Source organism: Hemitrygon akajei, chromosome 31 (genome assembly GCF_048418815.1).
Source record: "Hemitrygon akajei chromosome 31, sHemAka1.3, whole genome shotgun sequence".
Classification (NCBI taxonomy): domain Eukaryota; kingdom Metazoa; phylum Chordata; class Chondrichthyes; order Myliobatiformes; family Dasyatidae; genus Hemitrygon; species Hemitrygon akajei.
In genome coordinates this window covers 15849188-15873245 of record NC_133154.1, presented here as the reverse complement: position 1 = coordinate 15873245, position 24058 = coordinate 15849188, and the positions used below count along the sequence as shown (strand labels likewise).

At 47.0% G+C, this 24058-nt stretch overlaps 1 protein-coding gene across 10 annotated transcripts in view; it reads left to right on the top strand.

Annotated features, from left to right (window-relative positions):
- Positions 1-24058, top strand: part of LOC140719429 (myosin phosphatase Rho-interacting protein-like) — a 290247-nt gene that overhangs the window by 253186 nt on the left and 13003 nt on the right. For all 10 annotated transcript variants that reach the window (XM_073034091.1, XM_073034087.1, XM_073034090.1 and 7 more), the window contains 5 exons: positions 2799-2939; positions 5860-6007; positions 15267-15384; positions 17549-17708; positions 22820-22939. In XM_073034091.1, the coding sequence (XP_072890192.1) occupies positions 2799-2939; positions 5860-6007; positions 15267-15384; positions 17549-17708; positions 22820-22939 (687 nt within the window). The remainder of the gene's footprint in view (positions 1-2798; positions 2940-5859; positions 6008-15266; positions 15385-17548; positions 17709-22819; positions 22940-24058) is intronic.

The following is a 24058-nucleotide window of genomic DNA, read 5'->3' as shown; positions in this document are numbered from 1 at the left end:
GAGAGCAACAGAATGCTACTCTAAGTTATTAGCTCTTGTCTCTGAAGAAGGCCGAGAACCCATGGCCTTGCTCAGAGTGTAACCTACTGGTCCCCACTAGCTCAGAACTGCTACCTGTAAATGTCAGTCTGGTCAGTCACAGTTCAAGACACTTGAAAGACAATGTTGTTTTGATTTTCATTTGAAGTACATTTACAAATTAATTGGACGGGTAGATGTACAGGAAGGGTTCAAAGGGATATGGGGCAGATGCTGCTGTGTGTTTGGTCAAATGGATCATTTCTGTGCTTTTTGACTTCACACTCGGTCGCCACTTTATTAGACACAGGAGGTACATAATCCTGAGTGTATTTCTCCAATGCTTATGGTCTTCTGCTGCTGTAGCCCATCAAGGTTTGACATGTTGTGCATTCAGAGATGCTCGTCTGCACACCACTGATGTAATGTGTGATGATTTGAGTTACTGTCAGCTTGAACCAGTTTGGCCATTTTCCTCTGACCTCTCTCAGTAACAAAGCATTTCCACCCACAGAACTGCTGCTCACTGGTTGTTTTTTGTTTTTCGCGCCATTCTCTATAAACTCTAAAGACTTGTGCACGAGAAAGCCCAGAGGATCAGCAGTTCCTGAGATACTCAAACCATCCTGTCTGACACCAACAAGCATTCCATAGAAAAAAGTCACTTAGATTACATCTCTTCCCCGTTCTGATGTTTGCTCTGAACAGTATCCGAACCTCTTGACCGTGTCTGCATGCTTTTATTCATTGAGTTGCTGCCACATGATTGGCTGATTAAATATTTGCGTTAATGAGCAGGCGTTCTGGTATCTAATAAAGTGGCCACTGAGTGTATGACTCCCCACCTCCGCACAGCCCCCCATCTGATTCCAGCTGTTGTTCAACACTCTCTTCTTCTCTAATGGCCCCTATAATGCGGATTCCCAATGAACGCACGCACACTACCTCACTCAGTAGCGTAGTGGTTAGCGCAACGCTGTACAGTACCAGTGACCCAGGTTCAATTCCCGCTGCTGCCTGTAAGGAGTTTGTACGTTCTCGCTGTGACTGCATGGGTTTCCTCTGGGTGCTCTGGTTCCCTCCCCTAGTCCAAAGCCCTACCAATTGGTAGGCTAATTGGTCATTGTATAATGTCCCGTGTTTAGGGTAGGGTTAAATCTGGGATCGCTGGGCAGCATGACTTGAAGTGCCAGCAGGCCTATTCTGCACTGTAAATCAATCAATCAATCAATCAATAGACTTTCCCCCCTTTTTTTGCTCTCTTTTTGTGCTACTTAATTTTATATACATATTTCTTATTGTAATTTATAGGTTTGTTAAATTATGTATTGTTGCCTGCAAAACAACAAATTGCAGAACATATGCCAGTGATATTAAACCTGATTCTGATTCTGGTTCCTGTTCTCACTTCCTTTACTGAATCCAGCTCAGGTAGCACTTTGTGTTCCTGCTTATCTCCCTCCAGGAGCTGTCTCCAATCTCCACAGTCCTCTCCCCCACCTTGCTCCATCTGTTGCATTTCTTTCTTTCTTTCTCTGTCTCTCTCCCCCCCCCTCTCTCTCTCTCCCTCTTTCCCCCTCTCCCCCTCTCTCCCTCCCTTATCCATCATTCATCTGCACAGTTTTCCAACTCCACCCCTGCACACCTCCCCTACTGGGGAATACCTGCCTGTCGCCTTACACCCCCTCAGTCCACCCCTCAATCGCCTTGGAATCCTTTCTCATCACTACACTGCTCCCCTCTCTACCGGCCACCTTGCCTCTCCACTCCCAGTCCTGGTGCAGGGTTTCAACCTGAAACGTTGAGACTTTCTTTCCTCCCACTGTTTCTGCACGATCTGCTGGGTTCTTTCAGAAGATTTTGTGTTGTTTCACACAGAAAGCATGTTATACATAAATTACACACTTTTTTTTTGCAAGAAAACGCAAAATTAGTCAAAGAAATCTATTTTAGTGCAAAAGTGGTCACAGTGTGGCTAAACTGTAGTGACTGGGGATTTGCCACTTGGTTCAGGAAATGGATGCCCCCGGAGAATATCGAATGGCAGGGCCCTGGGAGTATTGTGGAACAGAAAGTTTGAGGAGTACAGGCATAGTTCCCTGAAAGTGGCATCGCAGGTGGACAGGGGAATGAAGAAAGTCTTAGACATGCAGTCCTTCATCAGTCTCGCTGTGGTGAATGCCGATCCTGCCTTGGTTTCTTTTCACTTGAAACTGATTCTCAGATTCTGCTAGGAAGTTCGTACAAGTTCTAGAAAACCATATCGGCCATTCCCGTGTAAGGAATGGGTTTTGTTTTTACAGAGCTGATTTAATTTGTTAAGTCAGAAAAGACATGAGATTTTAAAAAATCACTCGAGAGCAGGGGTTCTTTTTAAGCCATGGACCAATACCATTAAACAAGGGGATTGTGGACCCCAGGACGGGAAACCCCACTCTTCGGTGACAACACCTCCACTGTACTGTAATGAATTGCATCAACAAGATTGATGAGAAAGACTAATTACTGAAAGTGGTGGGAGACGTGAAACAATGTAGTCTGGCTATCTGTGGGATCAAATGTTCATATGAACATTTGGGATTTCATTCATATGTAGGGGTATCCATGAGCCGGGTGTGTCGTGTAACTTGGGGACGATCTGTAAGATTGAGCACACAACTAGCTGAAGGAGCTCAGTGGCATTTATAGAGGAGAATACATTTCAGGGCCTTCATCACAATTCAGCAGTTTACAATCTCTTTTCAAGGTCTTGAAGGCTATTCTTTTCCCTCAAATTTCAGATCTCTGCCCTAAATCAACAGCTGGATGAAAGCAGGAAAGAGCTCGAATCTTTTCGGGAGCAGAGTTTCCGGCTGCAGGGGCAGCTAAACGCATCCGAGGACCTGAAAAAGTCAGGGGCTCCTAAAGGCTTCATCTCTCAGGTAGGGGGCTTGCCACCGAGCAGGGAAAGGCCGTATCCCCTCGCAGACCCGCCAGCGGGGTCAGTAACAGCCAGATTCGGTCCGCGGGTCTCCCCATCTCCTGAGGCTGAACTCCAGCATAAAATGTGTAAACCCCCCCCCCCGCATGTGAGGTAACTCTTAGTTCCGAGCCACAAGGTCCAGAGTTAAAGAGGGATTTCAAAACATGAGCAAATCTGCAGAAGCTGGAAATCCAAAGCAACAAGCACAAAATGCTGGAGGAACTCAGCAGATCAGGCAGCATCTATGGAGGGGAGTGAGCAGTCGACATTTCGGGCCAAGACCCTTCATCAGGACTGTTAAGTGCAGGAACAGGAGGAGCTGTCAGTATAAAATGCGTGTGTCATTGGCAGAGAGCAGACTGCTGGATGAGCTCAGTGGTTGGGGCAGCATTTATCAAGGGCAGTGTGGGGGGGGGGAGAGGTATTTCAGGTCGAGACTCTGCATCAGAACCCGAATCATTGGCAATTCCTCCCCCCCCCCAACTGATGCTGCTCGAGCCGGTGAGTACCTCCAGCTGTTTCTAATTTGCTCCAGATTCCAGCATCTGCAGTCTTTGCTGTCAACAGGGCAGGAGAAGGTGAAAAAAACAGTGGGGTTTTGGGGGGGGGGGGGGAGCAGATGTTGAAGGTGTATACATCATTACCTGGAGTCCAGTTGACATGTTGAATCCGAGAGAAAGGATGACAATCTTTGCATGCAGTGCAGATTGTTATCAGCGATGAAAGACTCAGTTACGTGAGGAGGCAGGAGACATTTACATTATTCTTAAATTAGTAAATTGGTTTAAGATTGTCATATGTACAGTGGAAGACCATTCATACAGATCATTTCATTGCAACAGTAGTACAAGGGAAAACGATAGCAGACTGCAGAATAATAGGGGTGTAGGGGTATAGACTGGGTAGATGCAAGCAGGCTTTTACCACTGAGGCTGGGTGGGACTACAACCAGAAGTCATGGCTTAAGGGTGAAAGGTGAAATGAGGGGAAACCTCTTCACTCAGAGGGTCCTGAGAGCGTGGAATGAGCTACCAATGGGAGTGGTCCATGTGAGCTCGATTTCAACATTTAAGAGAAGCTTGGATAGGTACACGGATGGTAAGGGTATGGAGGGGTGCGGATCGATGGGAGAAGGTAGTTTAAATGGTTTCAACGTTGATTAGATAGGCTAAAAGGCCCGTTTCTGTGCTGTACTTCTCTAATACTCTATAATGTTATAGAGAAAGTGCAGTGCAGATAGACAACAAGGTAGTCACTGAGGTCAAGAGTCCAACTGATATGAGGGGACTGTTCAATAATCCTACAGCAGAAGTTGTCCTTGATCCTGTTGGTACATGCTTTCATATCTCTATCCAGTCGGAGAGGGCAGAAGAGGGAATGTCTGGCGTGGGTGGGATCTTTAGTTTCGTTGGCTGCTTAAGCAAGGCAGTGAGAAGTATGGACCCAGTCCATGGTGCTGTGGGGTCTATAGAGATGTACTGAGCTGTGTCCACAACTCTCTGCAGCTTCTTACAGTCTCGGCCACAGCAGCTGCCATTATGCAGTGTAAAGATGTAGAACATGGCAGCAGGTATTTTGGCCTCCCAAGTCCATGCTGGACCATCAGCCATTCATTTACACTAATCCTGCCCAAACCCGTTCTATTCTCACTACCTTCTCATCGATTCCCCCATATTCTTCAACTCAGTTGAGGCAATCTACATCGGCCGATTAAGCATGTCTTTGGGACATAGGAGGAAATCGGTGCGCCCAGGGGAAACCCACACAGTTACAGGGAGGACATGCAAACTCCACACAGAGAGCACGCCGAGGTCGGCATAGAACCCACTATCGAGCTTGCTCGGTGAGGTAGCTGTGCGCCGTGCCACCTTGCGCGAGGCGTTCAGACGCCGCGAGCATTGTAGTACGGGGAAAGTGATCCAAGTGGCAGGGAAGGCCAGTAGACCAGGAGTCGGGGAATTGGCAAATGAATCAGAGCTGTCACGAGATTTTATAAAACGTATCAGGAACATGCTGTTTGAAAGGGCAACGTTGCACTCACTTCCATTGGCATTTGTAACAGACCATGGGGAAAGCGTGGTAGAAATCAAGGACGGTGCTCTTGGCACCAGCTGCTGCTTAAAAACACTATTAACGTACCGAACAGGTCCCGATGTTTGACGATAGAACACAAAGGACAGATAATCCAAAGTTCTGTCATAGATGAAAGAGCGACAGAGAGGTGCCGAGGTTTAGGAAGGAAGTTGCTGTCCTAGACAGCCGGAGCAGTCAAAAATGGAGTTTAGGTAATTTAGAAGGTTGTGTTAGTGGGTATTACAGAGATAGAGGGCCATGGAGAGCTTTGAAAACGAGAATTTAAAATCGGAGCATAATGTATGTGGGAACTGGTGACAGTGTGTGAGCACGGGGCAGATGGAAGGGGTCGGGGCTGCTGGTTGCCTCTTCCGTGCCACTTTACACCCTCCCCCTGTCCCCTTCCTGGTGACGCAGATTGAGGCCGTTCAGTGGCCAGCCTCTCCTGCCATTGTTAAACCAAGGCTGAACTGAATCTGACCCCATCTTCCCATAACCCTTCCCCGCACAGATCCATTCATCTCCGTGCTGACGTTTCATTTGCCTCCCAGCTCTGGGGAGGGGGGTTGTCAGATTGCCACTCCCCTTTGTGTGAAGGACCAAGCCCAAATTACATGCTCCACAAGCTGGACCTCACCAGAAGAAATGGCTTTCATTTTACCCTATCAGCTCCTTGCGAGCACTCCTGTCAAATCCGCCCGGCTCTGGGCCGTCACTGCCGGTGGTTTAACCCTTTCAAGCCTGCAGTGAAACCCTGGCCCGGACTGAGAGAGTTTTCTGATCTCTGACCCTTTTGTGGTGTGCAGGCGACCTGCGAGCGAAGCTTTATGGAGATGGAGAAATCCCACCAGAAGGCGATGGAGGAGCTGCAGAGGCAATACCAGCGGGAGTTGGAGAGGGTCCAGCGGGAGAAAGAGCAGCTGCTGTCTGAAGAGACCAACGCCACCATCGCCGGTACGAACAGGGAGGCTCACGTGGGGGAAAGGGAGGGAGAGAGGCTGCATGCGGGAAGTAATCTCCCGGCAGGGCCCCTCCCATGGGGGTGTCTCCTCTGAGACTTTACCCGTATCTTGTTACAACACAGCAGGAGGCCATTTGGCCCATTTAGTCTATACCAACTCTCAGAGCAAGCCCATCGGTTCCTTTCACCCATGTATTTCCCTTTTGCCTATACAATTTGTAAAGTGCACTGTCGAAATGTAGGAATGGTGGCTGGGAATTTCAGAATCGGGTTTAATCTCACCAGCATTGCAGCAGCAGTACAACGAAATACATAATAATAGAGAAAAGAAAGTGTAAATTGCAGGATGTATATATGTATTAAATTGTTAAAGTAAACAAGTAGTGCAAAAAATAGAAATGAAAATGTAGTGAGGTAGTGTTCATGGGTTCATTGTCCATTCAGAAATCAAGGCATTCAATCAGGCTTCTGTACCTTCTTCCTGATGGTAGCAGTGAGAACGGGGGTTGGGGGTCCTTAATGATGGATGCCACCTTTTTGAGGCATCGTCCCTTGAAGATACCACACACTGGATAATCTGGTGGAGTAGTGTAGATTAAGGGTTAAACATCCATCAGGGATGATCCTGTCCTTCTGAGAAAAGGGTCCTGAGGCCCTGTTACTTCGGTGAGTCAGTCTGATCTCGATGCTAGATCTTCTGAAGTCTCCAGGGTATTTTGACCCCTCTAAGTGTCTCTTAAATGTTGTGAGAGTTAACCATCCTTCAGACAGTGTCCAACAAGTTCCAGATTCCAACCAGTGGCTGAGTTTAAAAAAATCCTTTGACCCTGTTGGGGCATATTCTGGAGTTTGGGTCTGTAGCAAAGATTAATTTCAACAGCAATCAATCTTCAGATCTGAATATGGATTGTAGATTGAAATTAAAATGCAGCTTAGAACAGTAGGTTGCAGACCAGGGGGGAAAAGGTTCCTCTGACCCCTTCTAACGCTCCTACTTCTTAACCCTAAGACAGGGGTTCCCAACCTGGGGTCCGCGGACCCCTCGGTTAATGGTAGGGGTCCATGGCATTAAAAAGGTTGGGAACCCCTGCTCTAATATTCGCCATAAACACCTCTGCCAATGGGAAATGACCCTCACTATCCATAACATAGGTTTAATAAGACCCAGGCTGATCTTTTACCTCAGCACTACTTAACCCCACATTGCTTGTCTTCATTGACAGACTAAATATTCCTTGATAAGTGATTAACTAACCCAATAGGAGGTTTCCTTTATTAAGATTAGTAGAGATTGTACTGAATGTCATGAACAGAATTAGCAGCTTACAACAGCCACTCAGAAGAGGATGTAGCAAACCTGCCCGGGTCTGACTGGCAAGGAAAGTCTTGCTGGAAACAGAGTGTCGGGTGCGGTGGATTCAGGGAAGGGTTGATGAGCGTGTGAGAGAACCCTTAAACCCACATTAACCCATTCTGTTCTCTGCACATTCTCACCAGCTACCCCGGACTCCTGCACTCGCCTTATGCACTGGGGACAGTTTACAGCAACTTCCTGACCCTCACAACTCTGGAAGTGGGAAATCATGGTGTAGAAGTTTACAGACTGAATGCTGGAAACTGGGATTAATATAGAGAGATACTTGATATCTAGGATAAGCTTGGTGGGCTGAATGGCCTTTTACTCTGTTCTATGATCATTGAGTCGCTTTCTGATTGGAGGAGCAGGTGTGTAAAGGGGGCAAATGTCTAGCATGTTTATTACATCCTATTTAACTCACATGAACTTTAGATCAAGAGGAATTAAATCCACTTGACTGGCCAGTAAATCTTTAACATTCTTATATTTATTTGTTTTTATTGTTTTGTGCGGCTGTAACGAAGGGGTGGGAGGAGCCGGTGGGTCTAATATGTTTGGATTGTTAGAAACTATTCGGTAAGTTGTTAGAGAGTTAACAGAGAGCAGAGAACGAGAAGGCAAGGAGCATCTACCTTGGTTGTGTCATCAAAAAGTTGTTGCTGGGATGAGGGCTCAACAATCAATCAATTTATTTACTTATTATACGGGGGGAAACAGGCCCTTTGAGCCACACCGCCCAGTAACCCCCTGATTTAGTCCTAGCCTAATCATGAGGCAATTCGCAATGAGCAATTAACCAGTTCGTCTTTGGACTGTGGGAGGAAACTGGAGCACCAGGGGAAACCTACACAGTCACAAGGAGAAGGTACAAACTCCTCACAGGCAGTGGTGGGAATTGAACCCAGGTCGCCTGTCCTGTAAAGCGTTGCGCTAGCCGCTGCGCTACTTTTCAGTCGGTCTCACTGAGCTAGTTGTGCCGGGTGTTTCCAGCATTCTGATTTGCTTCGGGTGCGTTGCGGAGTCAGCACAGTGGTACGGCTGACTCTCAGCGGCATTGTCACAGGTTCAATCCTGACCTCGGGTCACGTCTGTGTGGAATTTGCACATTTTCTCGCTGACGGCAGGGCTCTGATTTTCTCCCACATTCTAAAGATGTGTGGGTTGACCGGCTGTAACCTGGACTATTCCTCTTCCCACCCTGTCTCTTGCAAAAATGCCATCCCCTTCTCGCAATTCCTCCGTCTCCACCACATCTGCTCTCAGGATGAGGCTTTTCATTCCAGGACGAAGGAGATGTCTTCCTTTTTTAAACAAAGGGGCTTCCCTCCTTCCACCATCAACTCTGCTCTCAAACGCATCTCTCCCATTTCCCGCACATCTGCCCTCACCCCATCCACCCGCTACCCCACTCGAGATAGGGTTCCCCTTGTCCTCACTTACCACCCCACTAGCCTCCGGGTCCAACATATAATTCTCCATAATTTCCACCACTACCAAGCACATCTTTCCCTCCCCCTCTCTTTCTGCTTTCCGCAGGGATCGCTCCCTACGCGAGTCCCTTGTCCATTCGTCCCCCCCATCCCTTCCCACCGATCTCCCTCCTGGCACTTATCCTTGTAAGCGGAACAAGTGCTACATCTGCCCTTACACTTCCTCCCTCACCACCATTCAGAGCCCCAGACAGTCCTTCCAGGTGAGGCGACACTTCACCTGTGAGTCGGCTGGTGTGGTATACTGCGTCTGGTGCTCCCGGTGTAGCCTTTTATATATTGGTGAGACCCAACACAGACTGGGAGACCGTTTCGCTGAGCACCTACGCTCGGTCCATCAGAGAAAGCAGGATCTCCCAGTGGCCACACATTTTAATTCCACGTCCCATTCCCATTCTGATATGCCTATCCAAGGCCTCCTCTACTGTCAAGAAGGAGCCACGCTCAGGTTGGAGGAACAACACCTTATATACCGTCTGGGTAGCCTCCAAGCAGATGGCATGAACATTGACTTCTCTAACTTCTGTTAATGCCCCTCCTCCCCTTCTTACCCCATCCCTGATATATTTAGTTTTTTTCCCCCTCCTCTTTTTTTTCTTTCTCTCTGCCCATCACTCGGCTTGTTCTCCATCTCGCTCTGGTGCTCCCCTCCCCGTTTCTTTCTCCCTAGGCCTCCCGTCCCATGATCCTTTCCCTTCTCCAGCTCTGAATCCCTTTTGCCAATCACCTTTCCATCTCTCAGCTTCATCCCACCCCCTCCGGTCTTCTCCTATCATTTCACATTTCCCCCTCCCCCTCCTACTTTAAAATCTCTTTCTATCTTTCCTTTCAGTTATTCCTGACGAAGGGTCTCAGCCGGAAATGTCAACAGTGCTTCTCCCTATAGACGCTGCCTGGCCTGTTGTGTTCCACCAGCATTTTGTGTGTGTTGCTTAATATGTAGGTGCTGTGTAGAATCTGGAGTAAGTGGAACTGGGATTAGAATTTAGTTTATTATTGTTACATATACTGAGATATTATGAAAAGTTTGCCTTGATTGCTGTTCATACACAGTGTACTGAGGTAGAACAAGGTAGAATAAAGTGTAACAGCTACAGGAAAGTGCAGTGCAGGTATATGACAAACTACAAGGTAGATTGAGAGGTCAAGAACCCGTCTATCATAGTAGGGAACTCTTATAACATCGGGCTAGAAGCTGTCGAGCCTGGTGGTGCATGTTTTCAGGCTTTTTTATTTTATAAGGGGGAAGAAGTGAGAATATCTGGGGTGGGTGGGGTCTTTGATTATGTTGGCTGCAATACTGAGGCAACAAGAAGTGTAGAGAGGAGGCTGCTTTCTGTGACGCGCTGAGCTGTATCCGCAACTCTCTGCAGTTTCCTGCAGCCGTGTGCCGAGCATTTGCCGTACATAGCCACTGGTGAAAATGAGATTGATGTGGAATTGTGTGTAGGGCTCTTGCATACATCCGCCGACTCCTGTGGCCACCTGCACTGTACATTTCTATGGCTTCATTTCCTGCAACGCTACTTTCCAGTTCCAGTGTTACCGCCAGCGCCGGGAGCAGTGGTGTTACCTGGTGACCCTGGACCCCACCCTAACACAGACATTCCTTCTGTTATCTCCACTCCCACCCCTTCTCTGCAACTGGAACCACGCTCCTTTTCTCCAATTCCAAACGGGGAGAGTTTCTCTTTCCACAGGCGCTGCCTGACCTGCTGAGAGTTTCTGGTTTTGCTTCAGACTTCTAGCATCCGCAGTTCTTTACTGCTTTAGTTTGATGAGGAACTGCTTTGATGATTAAATGCAAGTTGAAAGTTAAGGTGAAAATGAACAAAAACTGCAGAAGTAGGAAATCAGAATGGTGCAAACGGATTGGTCAGGGTAAGTGAAATATAGTGTGGGGAGATGGCATTATCTATCCATTTTGGTTGGACAAACAGCAAAACTGATTATTTTTTAATAGATGACAGTGAAGGGATTGAGAAGGAATCAAATTGCATAGGAAAGATATAATTAATATGCAGGCATGGCATCTGGTGGAAACGTTAAACTTTACAAGTGTGTTGGTGTACAATAAGCAATCTTGTTGCATTCACATAGAGCCGATGAAACCCTGCTTGGAGCACTGTTTCATACAAAGCTTGGTGGTGTTGTGGCTAGCGTAGAAGACTGCAAAGAATTCAGCAAGATATAGATCAGTTACAGATATGGGCGGAGAAATGACAGATGGAGTTTAACCCGGCCAAGTGTGAAGTGTCGTACTTTGTTAAGTCAAATGTAAAGTGACAGTGTACTGTTAAGGGCAAGAACCTTAATAGTGTGGATGAGTAGGGGGGTTTTGGGGTCTAGGTTCAAAGCTTTCTGAAAGTGGTTATGCAGGTTACAAAGACAAATGGGATGCTTCCCTTTATTAACTGAGGCACTGAGTTCGAAAGTCTGCAGCTTTATAAAACTCTAATTAGGCCATATTTTTAGTGTTACATGCAGTTTCTGGTCACACCATTATAAGAATGTTGAAGCTTTGGAGAGGGTGCAGAAGATATTTGGAAGGAAACACTGTCAAGGATGACAGCAGAGTAGCAATGGCTTGAGTTTCTGGGAAAAGTGAGGAAGGTGCAGGATAGATATATTCCAAAAGCAAAGAGATACTCAAATGACAAAATAGTACAACCATGGCTGACAAGGAAAATCAAAGCTAATCTAAAAGCAAAAGAGAGGGCATACGACAAAGCAAGATAGAAGGAAAGTAGAGGATTGGGAAGCTTTTAAAAACCTACAGAAAGCAACTAAAAGAATCATTAGGAGGAAAAAGATGAAATCTGAAAGCAAGCCAGCAAACAATATCAAGGAGGATAGATAAACTTTTTTACAAGAGAGACGAGAGTGGATATAGGACCGCTAGAAAATGAGGCCAGAGAAATAATAATGGGGATCTCATTGAAACCTTTCAAATGTTGAAAGGCCTAGACAGAGTAGATGTGGAAAGGATGTTTCCCATGTTGAGGGAGTCTAGGACAAGAGGACACAGCCTCAGGATAGAGGCGCATCCACTTAAAACCGAGATGCGGAGAAATTTCCTTAGCCAGAAGGTGGTGAATTGGTGGAATTTGTTACCACAGGCAGCTGTGGAGGCCAGGTCGTTGGGTGTATTTAAGGCAGAGATTGATAGGTTCTTGACTGGCCACAGCATCGAGGGTTACGAGAAGAAAGCTGGGGAATGGGGCTGGAGGTGGGGGGGGGGGGTGCGGAAGAAAGATCGGCCATGATTGAACAGCGGAGTAGACTCGATGGGCCAAATGGCCTAATTCTGCTGCTGTGCTTTATATTTGCCAAGATGCTGTCTGGATGAGAGGCTGGACACACTTGGGTTATCTTCCCTGTAGCGGCGGAGGCTGAGAGGAAGTCTGACAGAAGTTTATAAGATTATGAGAGGCAAGGATAGACTAGACAGGGTTGAAGTGTCTGCTACCAGAAGGCGTGCATTTACGGTGAGAGAGGTAAGTTTTTTAACACAGAGTGGTGTGTGCCTGGAATCTGCTGCCTAGGGTGGTGGTTGAGTCAGAGACATTGGGGACCTTTGGATAGGCACGTGAATGTGAGGGAGAAAGAAGGATATGAACATTGTTTAGGCAGAAGGGATTAATTTATTTAGCCGTTTGACTACCAATTTTTTTATTTCGACACAGCATTGTGGGCCGAAGGGTCTGTTCTGGTGCTGTACTATGTATTTCCAAGGAAGGACAGATGTACTTGTCTTGCAGGCCTTCACTACAAGAGGAGCTGAGGAGCAAGGATTTCTTGTAAAGATTTACTGGGCCTTGGAGAGACCACACCTGGAATATTGCGTGCAGGCAGTTTACTTCTGCAATAGGAATGCAGCGGCAGTTCACCAGGCTGGTTCCTAGGATTGTTGGACTTTTGTATGAGGGGAGATGGGGTTGGCTGGGTCTGTACTCACCAGAGTTTAGAAGAGTGGGTGAAATGTACAGTTCTGACAGGGCTCAACACACTGGATATGGGGAGCATGTTACCCCGAGCCGGGGTCTAGGAGGAGGGGGACACAGTTTCAGGTTTACAGGAAAGGAGAGTTGGGACTGAGATGCCTTCACTCAACAGGTGGTGGTGATGTGGAATTCACTGCCACAGATGGCACTGAAGACCAAGTCACTGAATGAGGAGATGGGTTTCACAGCTTAATGGAGTGATGCAATTTTGAAACAGACCCTTCTCATCTCTGTCAACCAAGATCCACATCTAAGCTAATCCCATTTCCTTGTCTTTGGCCTGTGTCTCTCTGAACCTTTCCTATCCATGTACCTGTCCAAATGTTTTTGTAAACATTGTAATTGTACCTGCCTCTACCACCTCCTCAGCTGGCTCGTTCCATATACTGACCACTCTTTCAGAACAGAAACATAAACTTGCCCATCAGAGCCCCTTTAAATCTTTCCCCTCACCCTTTTAACCTCTCCAGTATTGAGCCCCGACCCTGGGGAAAAAGTTTCTGACTGACTACCTTATCTCATAATGTTGTAGGTGGTACGGTGGCGTAGTGGTTAGCACAACGCTTTACAGTACCGGCAACCCGGGTTCGATTCCAGCCGCTGCCCGTGGGGAGTTTGTACATTCTCCCCGTGACCCCGTGGGTTTCCTCCCACAGTCCAAAGGCAAATCAGTTGGTGGGTTAATTGGTCATTGCAAATTGTCCGGTGATGAGGCTATGATTAAACCCGGCTCGATGGGCCGAAAGGGCCTATTCCATGCTGTATCTCAGTTAAAAAAAAATTGTAATGAAAAATAAACCTCCACACGGTCACCACTCACCCACTTCCTTTGCTCCAGAGAAAACCGTCCTGCCTGGCCACCCTCTCCTTCTAATCCATATATGTCAAACTCAAGGCCCGCGGGCCGGAATTATCTTTGGCCCGCGAGATAATATCTAATTACTATTAAAGCTGGCCCCAGTAATCGAAGCGCCTATGGCGTATGATATGGCTAATGCTGAGTTTATTCAGGTACCAGGTTTTCAGGGTTTTTAGTGTTTATTCGGCAGTCTTGCTCGGCAGTCTTCTTCATAAGAAACGGAATTTGTAAAGTGAAACACTTTGTAGTTATAGCAGAGACTGAGACACATGAGAGCAGGCTGAAAAAACGGAGGCAACGAAAGCTGCGTTGGCACGCGTCCGACTGATTTTGCATTTTGCTCAATCCGGCCCGTGACCTAAAATGAGTTTGACACCCCTGTTCTAATCCAACCCTTCCAATCCCAGCAATATCCTCGTGAATCTTTTCTGCACCCTTTCCAGCTTTATCGCCTCCTTTGTATAACGTGCTGACCATGAGTGTATACAATATTCCAGTTGGAACCTAACCACTTCTGTACCACTGTACCATGACATCCCAACTCTTGTACTCAGTACCAGAGCCCATGAAGACTAGTGTGCCAGGTGCTTTTCTTCACCACCCTGACAGCCACATGCTCCTCTTACCTCTTCTCACCTGCCTATCACCTTCCCCCCTGGTGCCCATCCTCCTTCCCTTTCCCTCATGGTCCAATCTCTTCTCTTAATCAGCTTCCTTCTTGTCCAGCCCTTTGCCTTTTCCACTCACGTGGCTCAACCTATCACCTTCAAACTGCCCTCCTTCCTCTCCTCCCACCACCTTGTTCTGGGATTTTCCCCCTTACCGGTCATGGTGAAAGGTCTCGGGCTGAAACATCAACTGTTTATTCCTTCACATAGATGCTGCCTGACCTGCTAGTTACTCCAGTGTTTGGTGTGAGTTGCTTTGGATTTCCAGTGTCTCTGGTGTTGACAGTTTACAGTGTTCAATTAACCTACCAATCAAGAAGTGGCAGGAGGAACATGACAGCACCATTGGTCAGGATCGAACCAGTGTGACTAGAGTCACTGCTGGACAAATGGACGGAAACCAGTGAATCATGGGCAATGATGGGTGAAATGAGTTGTGATAGGACAGGGACCTCGAAGAATTTGAAAATGGAGATGAAGATAATAAAATGAATGTGTTTCTGTACTGGGAGAAGGTCAGCAAGTTGCAGAGCTTATGGGTGAATGTGATGACTCCATGTGTGCATATAGCTTTGTGACAAATGGTTCTCAGTTTCAATCTCAAAAAAACCCAGGTCATTAATTGCCTGAGGGTCTGGAAGTAATTTGGAAAGCGTGTAGCTGGGGTGATTGATGGTTGGGTTGAGCTGTTCTCCGATCTCGGCCGCTTACTTGCAAACGTTTCGTGAGGAGATGTCGTCAGTGCGCTGCTGGTTGTCTCCCCGTGTGGTGACGAAACTTCTTTTGCGAGTGAATTGCCAAGATCGGAGAGGCACGCAGCCCAGCGTGCGGGTCTTTCCTGGCCGTGGTTAACAGCCTGTGTTTCGTGTGACAGCCATTGAAGCAGTGAAGAAAGCACACCGCGAAGAGCTGCAGAGGGAGATGGAGAAAATGCGCTGCACGCAAAGCATTGCGGCCAACAGCGATCTGGAGAGACTGCACAAGCAGCACCAGTGAGTACGGGGTTAATGGTGTGGCTGGGGAACCAATCATCAATAGGGAACCCGGTACACAGCCAATGTAGTACATTCCAAAGGAGGCTGCTGGCTACCTTCCACTCACATAAACTGTTTTATCCCAGTTCTTCGGGAAAACCAGTATATCTATTGGCACCGGGGCACAAACTAACTGAAAATAAACTCAGACAAATGCTGAAAATACTCAACAGGCCTGTGGAGAAAAAGTTCAATCTTGTCCCCGATGAAGAGTCATTGACTGGACACGTTGATCGCTAGTTCCTCCACAGACGCTGCTTGAACAAGCCACGTGTTTCCAGCATCTTCCACTTTTATATTTCCAACCTCTGCAGTTTTCTTTTGATTTTCAACATGGACTCACTGAGTTGGACTTGGAACAACATTTATTTACTCAGCAAACTGAGCCTTGCATACACTGCACACCAGAGCAAACACTCTTAGTCAAAATGAAACTCTGCAGAGTCACAGAGTCGTACAGCAGAGAGACTGTGGTCCTTCAGCCCATCTGCTCTTTGTACTGATCCCATTTCCCTCATTAGGTCTGAGGTCTTTTGGACCTTAGCAATTCAAGTACCTGTGGAGGTGCTTCTTGTATGTTACGAAAGTCTGACCCTTCCTCAGCTCTACAGGGAGCATGTTCTCATCTTCAACCACCCCCCGTTAACAAAAAAAGCAACCTCCTCCACTCAAATTCCCTCTAAACCTCCCATCTCTCTCCTTGTCTGAGAACACCAACCGAGGAAAAAGATGCTTACTTCCTACCCCCTCATAAAGAGCTCTGTCAGGTCACCCTTCTTCCTGGGCTCCAGGAGAGAAAAACCAAGCCCACCCAGACCCTCCTTATGTCTATAACACTCCGTCCCAACCGTCACTCCAGTGAACCACACGAGACCTCCGCCGCTGGAACCTGCAACAACAACCAGTCTGCTGGAGGAACTCGGCAGCTCGAGCGGCATCTGTGGAGAGAAAGGGAACTGTCGCTGTTTCAGCCCCTGATTCAGGTTTTCAACTTGAAAAGTCGACAGTTCCTTTCCTTCCGCAGACGCTGCTCAGCCCACTGAGTTTCTTTGTTGCTGCTATCCTGGTGAGTCTCTGCACCTCTCCAGTCCGATCACGTCCTTCCTGTAGTTGGTGACCAGAACGGAACACGATACTCCGAGTGTGGCCTAGCCAACATTCTATAAAGCTGCAACACCATGCCCCGATTCCTATATTCTTTGCTATGGCCAGTGAAGAGAAGGGACCTTTATGACTTCTTCCCTTGTCTGGGGTTGATGGGACAGCAGGGCTCCAAGGGCCCACTCTGCACTGTATTGCTAAATAAATAAATTATTCACCTGTGCTGCTCTTCCAAGAATTTACGAACATGTCCCTCAAACTCTTCCCGTTCACACTCCCTAGTGCCCTACTACCTACTGATTACATCCTACCCTTGTTTGCCTCCCAAAAAGACATCAGTTAACGCTTGTCAGGATCAAATTTGCCATCGTCCCACTTTAGTTTCCAGCTGACCTGTGTCCTGCTCCAGGCTGAAATGACCTTCCTCGCTATCCACAGCACACAGCCTGTTTTACATCGGCTGCAAACTTGCTTATCGTATTTGTACATACATAAGAGAGCTGAGGTCTGGAGAACACAACAAAGTTCTCCTGCTGAAAGCAAGGGAATACTTCCGGCAGAGTAGGGACTTCTACATAACACAAGTTAAGGGCATAAAATCCATCCCAATGACAGCACGAAGATTACTGCACAGGACGGGAGAGCAGGCTTCAGATTTGACTGTGTTTACAGCATGGAAGGTCAGGATTTCAATTCCCAAAATTGTAAACAAAACTTTGGTACAGAAAGCTTCCCTTGATAATGGCAAACATTAAGCAACAGGATTGTTTAAAAGCTGACCCAGCATTTGGACCATAATTAAATCCCAGTGCAGAACAGTACACTTGACACTTACCCTCCCAGCAGATGTTGCCCCACAAGCCACTGGGTCTGGGAGGCAACTGGGGATGGGTCATAAATGTGTGCGTTGCCCATGACTAGATAGGCCGTGTCTCCAGCTGTGATTGACAGGGTTTGTGCCCAGTCATGGGGTGTCGGGTCTGCTGATGCAACTACATTTTCCGTGCTGTCTGTGTCGCAGGAAGGAGCTGCAGTCGCTGCAGCGGGAACTGCAGGTGCTGTCGGAGCAGTACTCCCGTAAGTGCCGGGAGATCGAGTGCCAGGTGAAGGAGACCCAGCTGCGGGAGAAGGACCTGTCGCGGAGCCAGCAGGAGAACAAGGAGCTGCTGCGGCAAAACCAGGTGATGAGAAAGTGCTCTCTGCTTCCCGGCGGCAGCCCACCGTGTGGGAGAAGGAGGGGTTGAAGCATTAATAGTACCCGGCAACACTCTACCCCCGTGAGATCATTGAGATAATCTCCTAGGGTATTATAATGTCAAAGAAGCAGGCCTTTCGGCCCACTGTGTCTGTACTACTCCAATGCCATTTTCTGTGCACACACTTTGCCATCACCTCTCACCCCACCAATTCATCCACTGCCTACTCTAGGGGCAGTTTACAGCAGGCAGTTACCCCACACATCTTTGGGATGTAGGAGGAAACCGGAGTACCTGGAGAACCTGCAAACTCCACACAGACAGCACCTAAGGGCAGGATTGAACCATGAAACACCAGCACTAATGGCTGCTGCACCGTGCCTGTGTTCCAGGTCAACTGGATGACCTACAAGCCTAGATAGGGTAAATCTATGTCTTTTTCCCAGGGAACCAAAAACTAGAGCAGACAGATTCAAGGTGACGAGAAAGGTTTAAAAGAGCAACTTACTAATGCATAGGGTGGTGTATAAATGGGACAGGCTGTCAGAGAAAATAGTTGCTGCAGGTACGGTAACAACATTCTCTTTCTCTTGTCCATACTGCACCAACTGCCGCCACTGGGCTATAACCGTGCAGGAGCAGTGTGCAGTGAAGTGCCTTGCTCAAGGACACACACGCTGCCTCGGCTGAGGCTCAAACTAATGACCTTCAGATCACCAGCCCAAAGCCTTAACCACTTGGCCATGCACCAAGTATATATACATAGGAAAGGTTCAGCATCAAAATCCGGTTTAATATCAGTGGCATTTGTTGTTATGCGGCAGCACTTTGCAAAAAAAAACTAAATTTCAATAAGAAGTGTATATATATATATATATGAGTTAAAATAGGCATCCATTAGTCTTGAGAAACCATGGATTTGCAGGGTGCAGGCCTGGGCAGGGTTGTATGGGAGACTGGCAGTTGCTGCAAGTCTCCCCTCTCCACGCCACCGATGTTGTCCAAGGGAAGGGCAAGGTCCAATACGGCTTGCCACCGGTGTTGTCGCAGAACAATGTGTGGTTAAGTGCCTTGCTCAAGGACACAACACGTTGCCTTAGCTGAGGCTTGAACTAGCGACCTTCAGATCACTAGACCAACACCTTAACCACTTGGCCACGTGCCAACACCAACTAAAAAGTTAAATAAGTAGTGCAAAAAGAGAGAGAAATAAAGCAGGAAGGAGCAGTACTCCCACAAGTGCCGGGAGATCGAATGCCAGGTGAAGGAGACCCAGCTGTGGGAGAAGGGTTCATGGGTTCAGTGTCCATTCAGAAATCAGGTGGCAGAGGGAAAAGCTGTCCCTGAATCGCTGAGTGTGTGCCCTCCTGATGGTAGCAATGAGAAGAGGGTATGTCCTGGGTGATGGGGGTCCTAAATAATAGACACTGCCTTTTTGAGGTATTGCTCCTTGAAGATATCCTGGATGCTGGCGAGGCTAGTACACATGATGGAACTGACTAAGTTTACAACTTTCTGCAGCTTATTTCAGCTCTGTGCAGTTCCCCCACCCCTGTACAGATGGTGACGCAGTAGCCCCCACCCCCATACAGACGGTGATGAGTGCCCCCACCACCCCCCGTATGCCGCGATGAAGGCTGGCATGTGTGCCCTCGCCTTGCCCTTTCTGAAGTCCACAATCAGTTCTTTACTCACTGATGTTGGGTGCAAGGTTGTTCCTGTGACACCACTCAACCAGCTTAGCGGGGTACCAGCCAAACACAGGCTAGTAGGACCAGCTTAGGAAGGCACCTTGGTAAAGACAAGTTGGGCTGAAGTGTCTGTTTCTGACCGTATTCTTCTCCTACTTGGGCCCTTAGCTCCCTGTGCCGCATAGGACATCTATGACCTCCCATCTCCATTGTCCAAAGTCGATGGCATGGTGGACCCCTCTAGATTGAACCCAGAGCCTCAGTATTTAAATTTCTGGTCAGTGATTTCCAGGATGGGTGTGGGGGTTGGTGATGGGAACCCTGGAAAATATTAAGCTGGGGAGTTAAACCTCTGTAGCTGGTGGTGATCACTGAGAGAGACAAGTAGGACTTCCATCCCACTTGTGTTTGGATGCTGTCGGGGTCTGCAACTGGAATTGAGCACGGTGCAATCACCCTTTCAACTAAAGACCGCCGAGGCAAAGCTGTCGGGGAGATCTGGAGAATCTTTACTGCACGTTGTTAAGGAATGCCCTGCGTATTTGACTAGCAAGGAGTAGAAGGACTAGGATCTTCCCTGTTACTCAAAACCAGGCTTGTTGGGTAACCTGTATTTCCTAATAAATGCACACGGACTATCCTGGTCAGCTCATAAATGTTTGGTTACTATAACAGATCCTGTTCACTTTCTCAACGAGCCTCTCATCTCATTGTTTTATCCCTCCACCATAGGAAGGAGGGAGATAAGTCAGGAAATGGTGCAGCAGTCTAGAAAATCTAGTTAGCGGGAAACATTAGGGCAGATTTTTAATTGCAGGTCCGGCGGATGTGGGCAGGTCCGGTGTTCAGTAGATGTCTGACCGGTCCACATTCACTTCACTTGGGTAACCCAGGACACCGGCGGTCTGTTGGATCAGAAACTAATCCAGGACTCTTCTGTTCTCTTGAATGGACGAAAAGATGCCAGAGGGATATCTCTAAAACAAGGTTCCTGTGCCTTCTCCTTATTTACCTTGTTCCCACTATTTCTGAAAGTTGGAGAGGCAAATGCACGGTGGCAGAACTGCTGCCTTACAGCGCCAGTGACTCCGGTTCAGTCCTGATCTCAGGTGTTGTCTGCGTGGAGTTTGCACGTTCTCCCTGTGACCATGTGGGTTTCCGCCAGCGTTCCTGGTTTCCTTCCACATCCCAAAGGCATGTAGGTTGTTTGACTAATTGGCCACTGTCAATTGCCCTTAGCGTGTGGGTAAGTTGTAGATTCTGGGGGGAACTGATGGGAACACAGGTGGAATAAAATGAGATTAGTGTAGGAGAAGTGGAATTGATGGTCAGCATGCAGTTGGTGGGCTGAAGGGCCTGTTTCTGTTCTGAATGTCTCTATGACCTTGACTTTTCCCAGACACTCTTCAGTCTTCAATCATTATCACCCAACAAACAGCTTTAACTGGTAACATTGCTGGGAAATATCTGCCTTAATTGTCTACATCATTGCACATCAAGTTTCTCTAGGGGATGTAAGAGATAGAATTTGGCCCCTTGTATCTGCTCCACTGTTTTATAATATCATGACTGAAACTTTGTGATGGCCTGAAATGGGTGGTAGAAATGCAACTTCACTTCTCTGTCAGGAATAGTTTATACTCAAAGTGATGAATGAATGAAAAATGAATGGAATGGGTTTGGTCCATTGGAACTGAATATAATGGGCTTGAATGGGAGTTGATTCAAGGCATTGAAAGTTTTTACAATGGGAATGAATGGAGAGGGCCAGGTCAATTACAGTTCTGTTTGGTGAATGGTTCATATACAGCTTGTGTTTATCAAAAACCAGAATGCTCTTAGAGGATTATGCTTGAAAAAGAGTAGCTAAAAAGTTCAAAGTAAATTTATTATCAAAGTACGTATATGTCACCATATACAGCCCTGAGATTCATTTTCTTGCAGGCATTCATAGTAGAACAAAGAAATACAGTAGAATTAATTGAAAACTACATACAAAGCATCTCTGTGGGTGTGAACTTCTCACTATTCAGGACATTTACAGAGACAGGTGCGTAAAAGGGGCCCAAAGGAACATTGGGGACCTGAGTCACCCCAACCACAAACTGGTCCAGCTGCCACCATCCAGGAAACGGTACTGCAAGACCAAAAGGTTCTCGGACAGCTTCTTCCACCAGGTCATCAGACTGATTAATTCATGCCGATACAGTTGTATTTCTAAGCTATATTGACTGTCCTATAAGACCATAAGATATAGGAGCATAAGTAGGCCATTCGGCCCATCGAGTTTGCTCCACCATTCAATCATGGGCTGATTCAATTCTTCCAGTCATCCCCACTCCCCTGCTTTCACCGCATAGCCTTTGATGCCCTGGCTAATCAAGAACCTATCTATCTCTGCCTTAAATACACCCAATGACTTGGCCTCCACAGCTGCTCGTGGTAACAATTCCACAGATTTACCACCCCCTGACTGAAGTAATTTCTCCACATCTCTGTTCTAAATGGACGTCCTTCATCCTGAAGTCATGCCCTCTTCTTCTAGAATCCCCCACCATGGGAAATAACTTCGCCATATCTAATCTGTTCAAGCCTTTTAACATTTGGAATGTTTCTATGAGATCCCCCCTCATTCTCCTGAACTCCAGGGAATACAGCCCAAGAGCTGCCAGACATTCCTCATACAGTACCCCTTTCATTCCTGGAATCATTCTCATGAATCTTCTCTGAACCCTCTCCAATGTCAGTATATCCTTTCTAAAATAAGGAGCCCAAAACTGCACACAATACTCCGTGTGGTCTCATGAGTGCCTTATAGAGCCTCAACATCACATCCCTGCTCTTATATTCTATACCTCTAGAAATGAATGCCAACATTACATTTGTCCTGTTGCATATATTTCTGTACATATTATTTATTACTAATTACTAAACCTTGCGCTTTGCACATTAAAATGGAGGCATAATGTAAAGATTTTTACTCCTCATGTTTGTGAAGGATGTAAGAAATAAAGTCAATTCAATTCTATTCAAAGACTGACAACCAATGCACAAAATAAGTAAAACTGTGCAAATACAAAAAAAAGAATAATTAAATAACGCTGAAAACATGAGTTTTAGAGTCTGTTCAGAGTTGAGGTGTCAACTGAAGGGTAATAACTGTTCCTGAACCTGATTGTGTGGGACCTACGGCTCCTGTACCCTCCTGCCTGCTGGTAGCAGTGAGAAGAGAGCATGGCCTGGGTGGTGGCGGTCTAAATGCAGGTTTTGCTAATTTTCTTGCTCTCAGTTTCCTCTCGATTGTAATCCAGCCAAGCCCTGAAGCCCCAGGATTCCTTCGACCTCCTAGGTGGACAGGGAGGGTTAAGGTTCGATGTTTCAGAAGTTTCTTTCTGTCCTTTACAGGAGCTGAACGGTCAGTTGTCGGAAGAGATAGCACGGATACGAGAGCTCGTTACAGGGAAGAGCCAAGATAGCACGGCCAGTTTACCTGTGACAGGTGACAGAGACAGCTGTGAACTGGAGGTAAAACTGGGGGAGGGAGAGGGATGGGGTGAGGATGAATTGGGGTGGGTGGTGCTTTTCACTGAAATTACACATCAGACACTTGACCAGGAAACGCTGTAAGAATTATACAGTGGGGAGTGGCCACTCAACCCTTCTATTCAAATATCCCAACTCCTCTGGCTTTATACCAATGTCACAAAACCCTCTGTTTTATGCTTTTAATGTACTATTTCTGTGTATCTACCATTGAATTAGCTTCCACCTCCCTGTCAGGATGCATATTTCATGATCTTGACAAAGTTCAAAGTAAATTTCTTATTAAGTGATGTATATGTGGTCATATACCACCCCGAGGTTTATTTTCCTGTGGGCATTCACAATAAATACAAAGAACTGCAGTAGAATCAATGAACAGCTGCACACAAGCAGAAATGGGCAAACAATCAATGTGCAAAAGAAGACAAACTGCAAATAAATAAATAGATTAGAATAATAAATAAATAATATTGAGAGCATGAGTTGTAGAGTGCTTGAAAGCGAGTCCATAGGTTGTGGAATCCATTCAGTGATGGGGTGAGTGAAGCTGTCCACTTAGTTATCTCCTTCCCCATGCTCACACGTGTTGGTGTATTATTTAAGAGAAATTTGGATGCGGATGGGAGGGGTATGAAAGGCTACGGTCCAGGTGCGGATGGATTGTACTGGGCGGAACGGTGGTCCAGCATGGACTGGATGGGCCGAACAGCCTGCTGCAGCGCTCTGTGGATCTGTGACCATGTGTCCATTCCTCGTTCCCTCTGGCTACAGAAGCAGTTGGGCGTGTTTCCGATTTCTGCCTGTAAGGAGTTAGTCCATTCTCCCCGTGACCAAGTGGGTTTCCTCTGGGTCCTTCGGCTTCTTCCCACTTTCCACAAATGCATGGGTTAGGGTTAGTAAGTTGTGGGCATTCTATATTGGCGCTGGTAGCTTGCGGGCTGGTCCCAGCAAAATTTGATTTGATTTGACGCATTTCACTGTATGTTTCGGTGTGCACTGTGACAAATAAAGTTGATCTTTAAATCTTCCTTTGGGGCCACTACAGTCACAGCGAAGGCTGTGTTCCGGAGGGAATTTCAGGGGTTAGATCCAGTGTTGGTG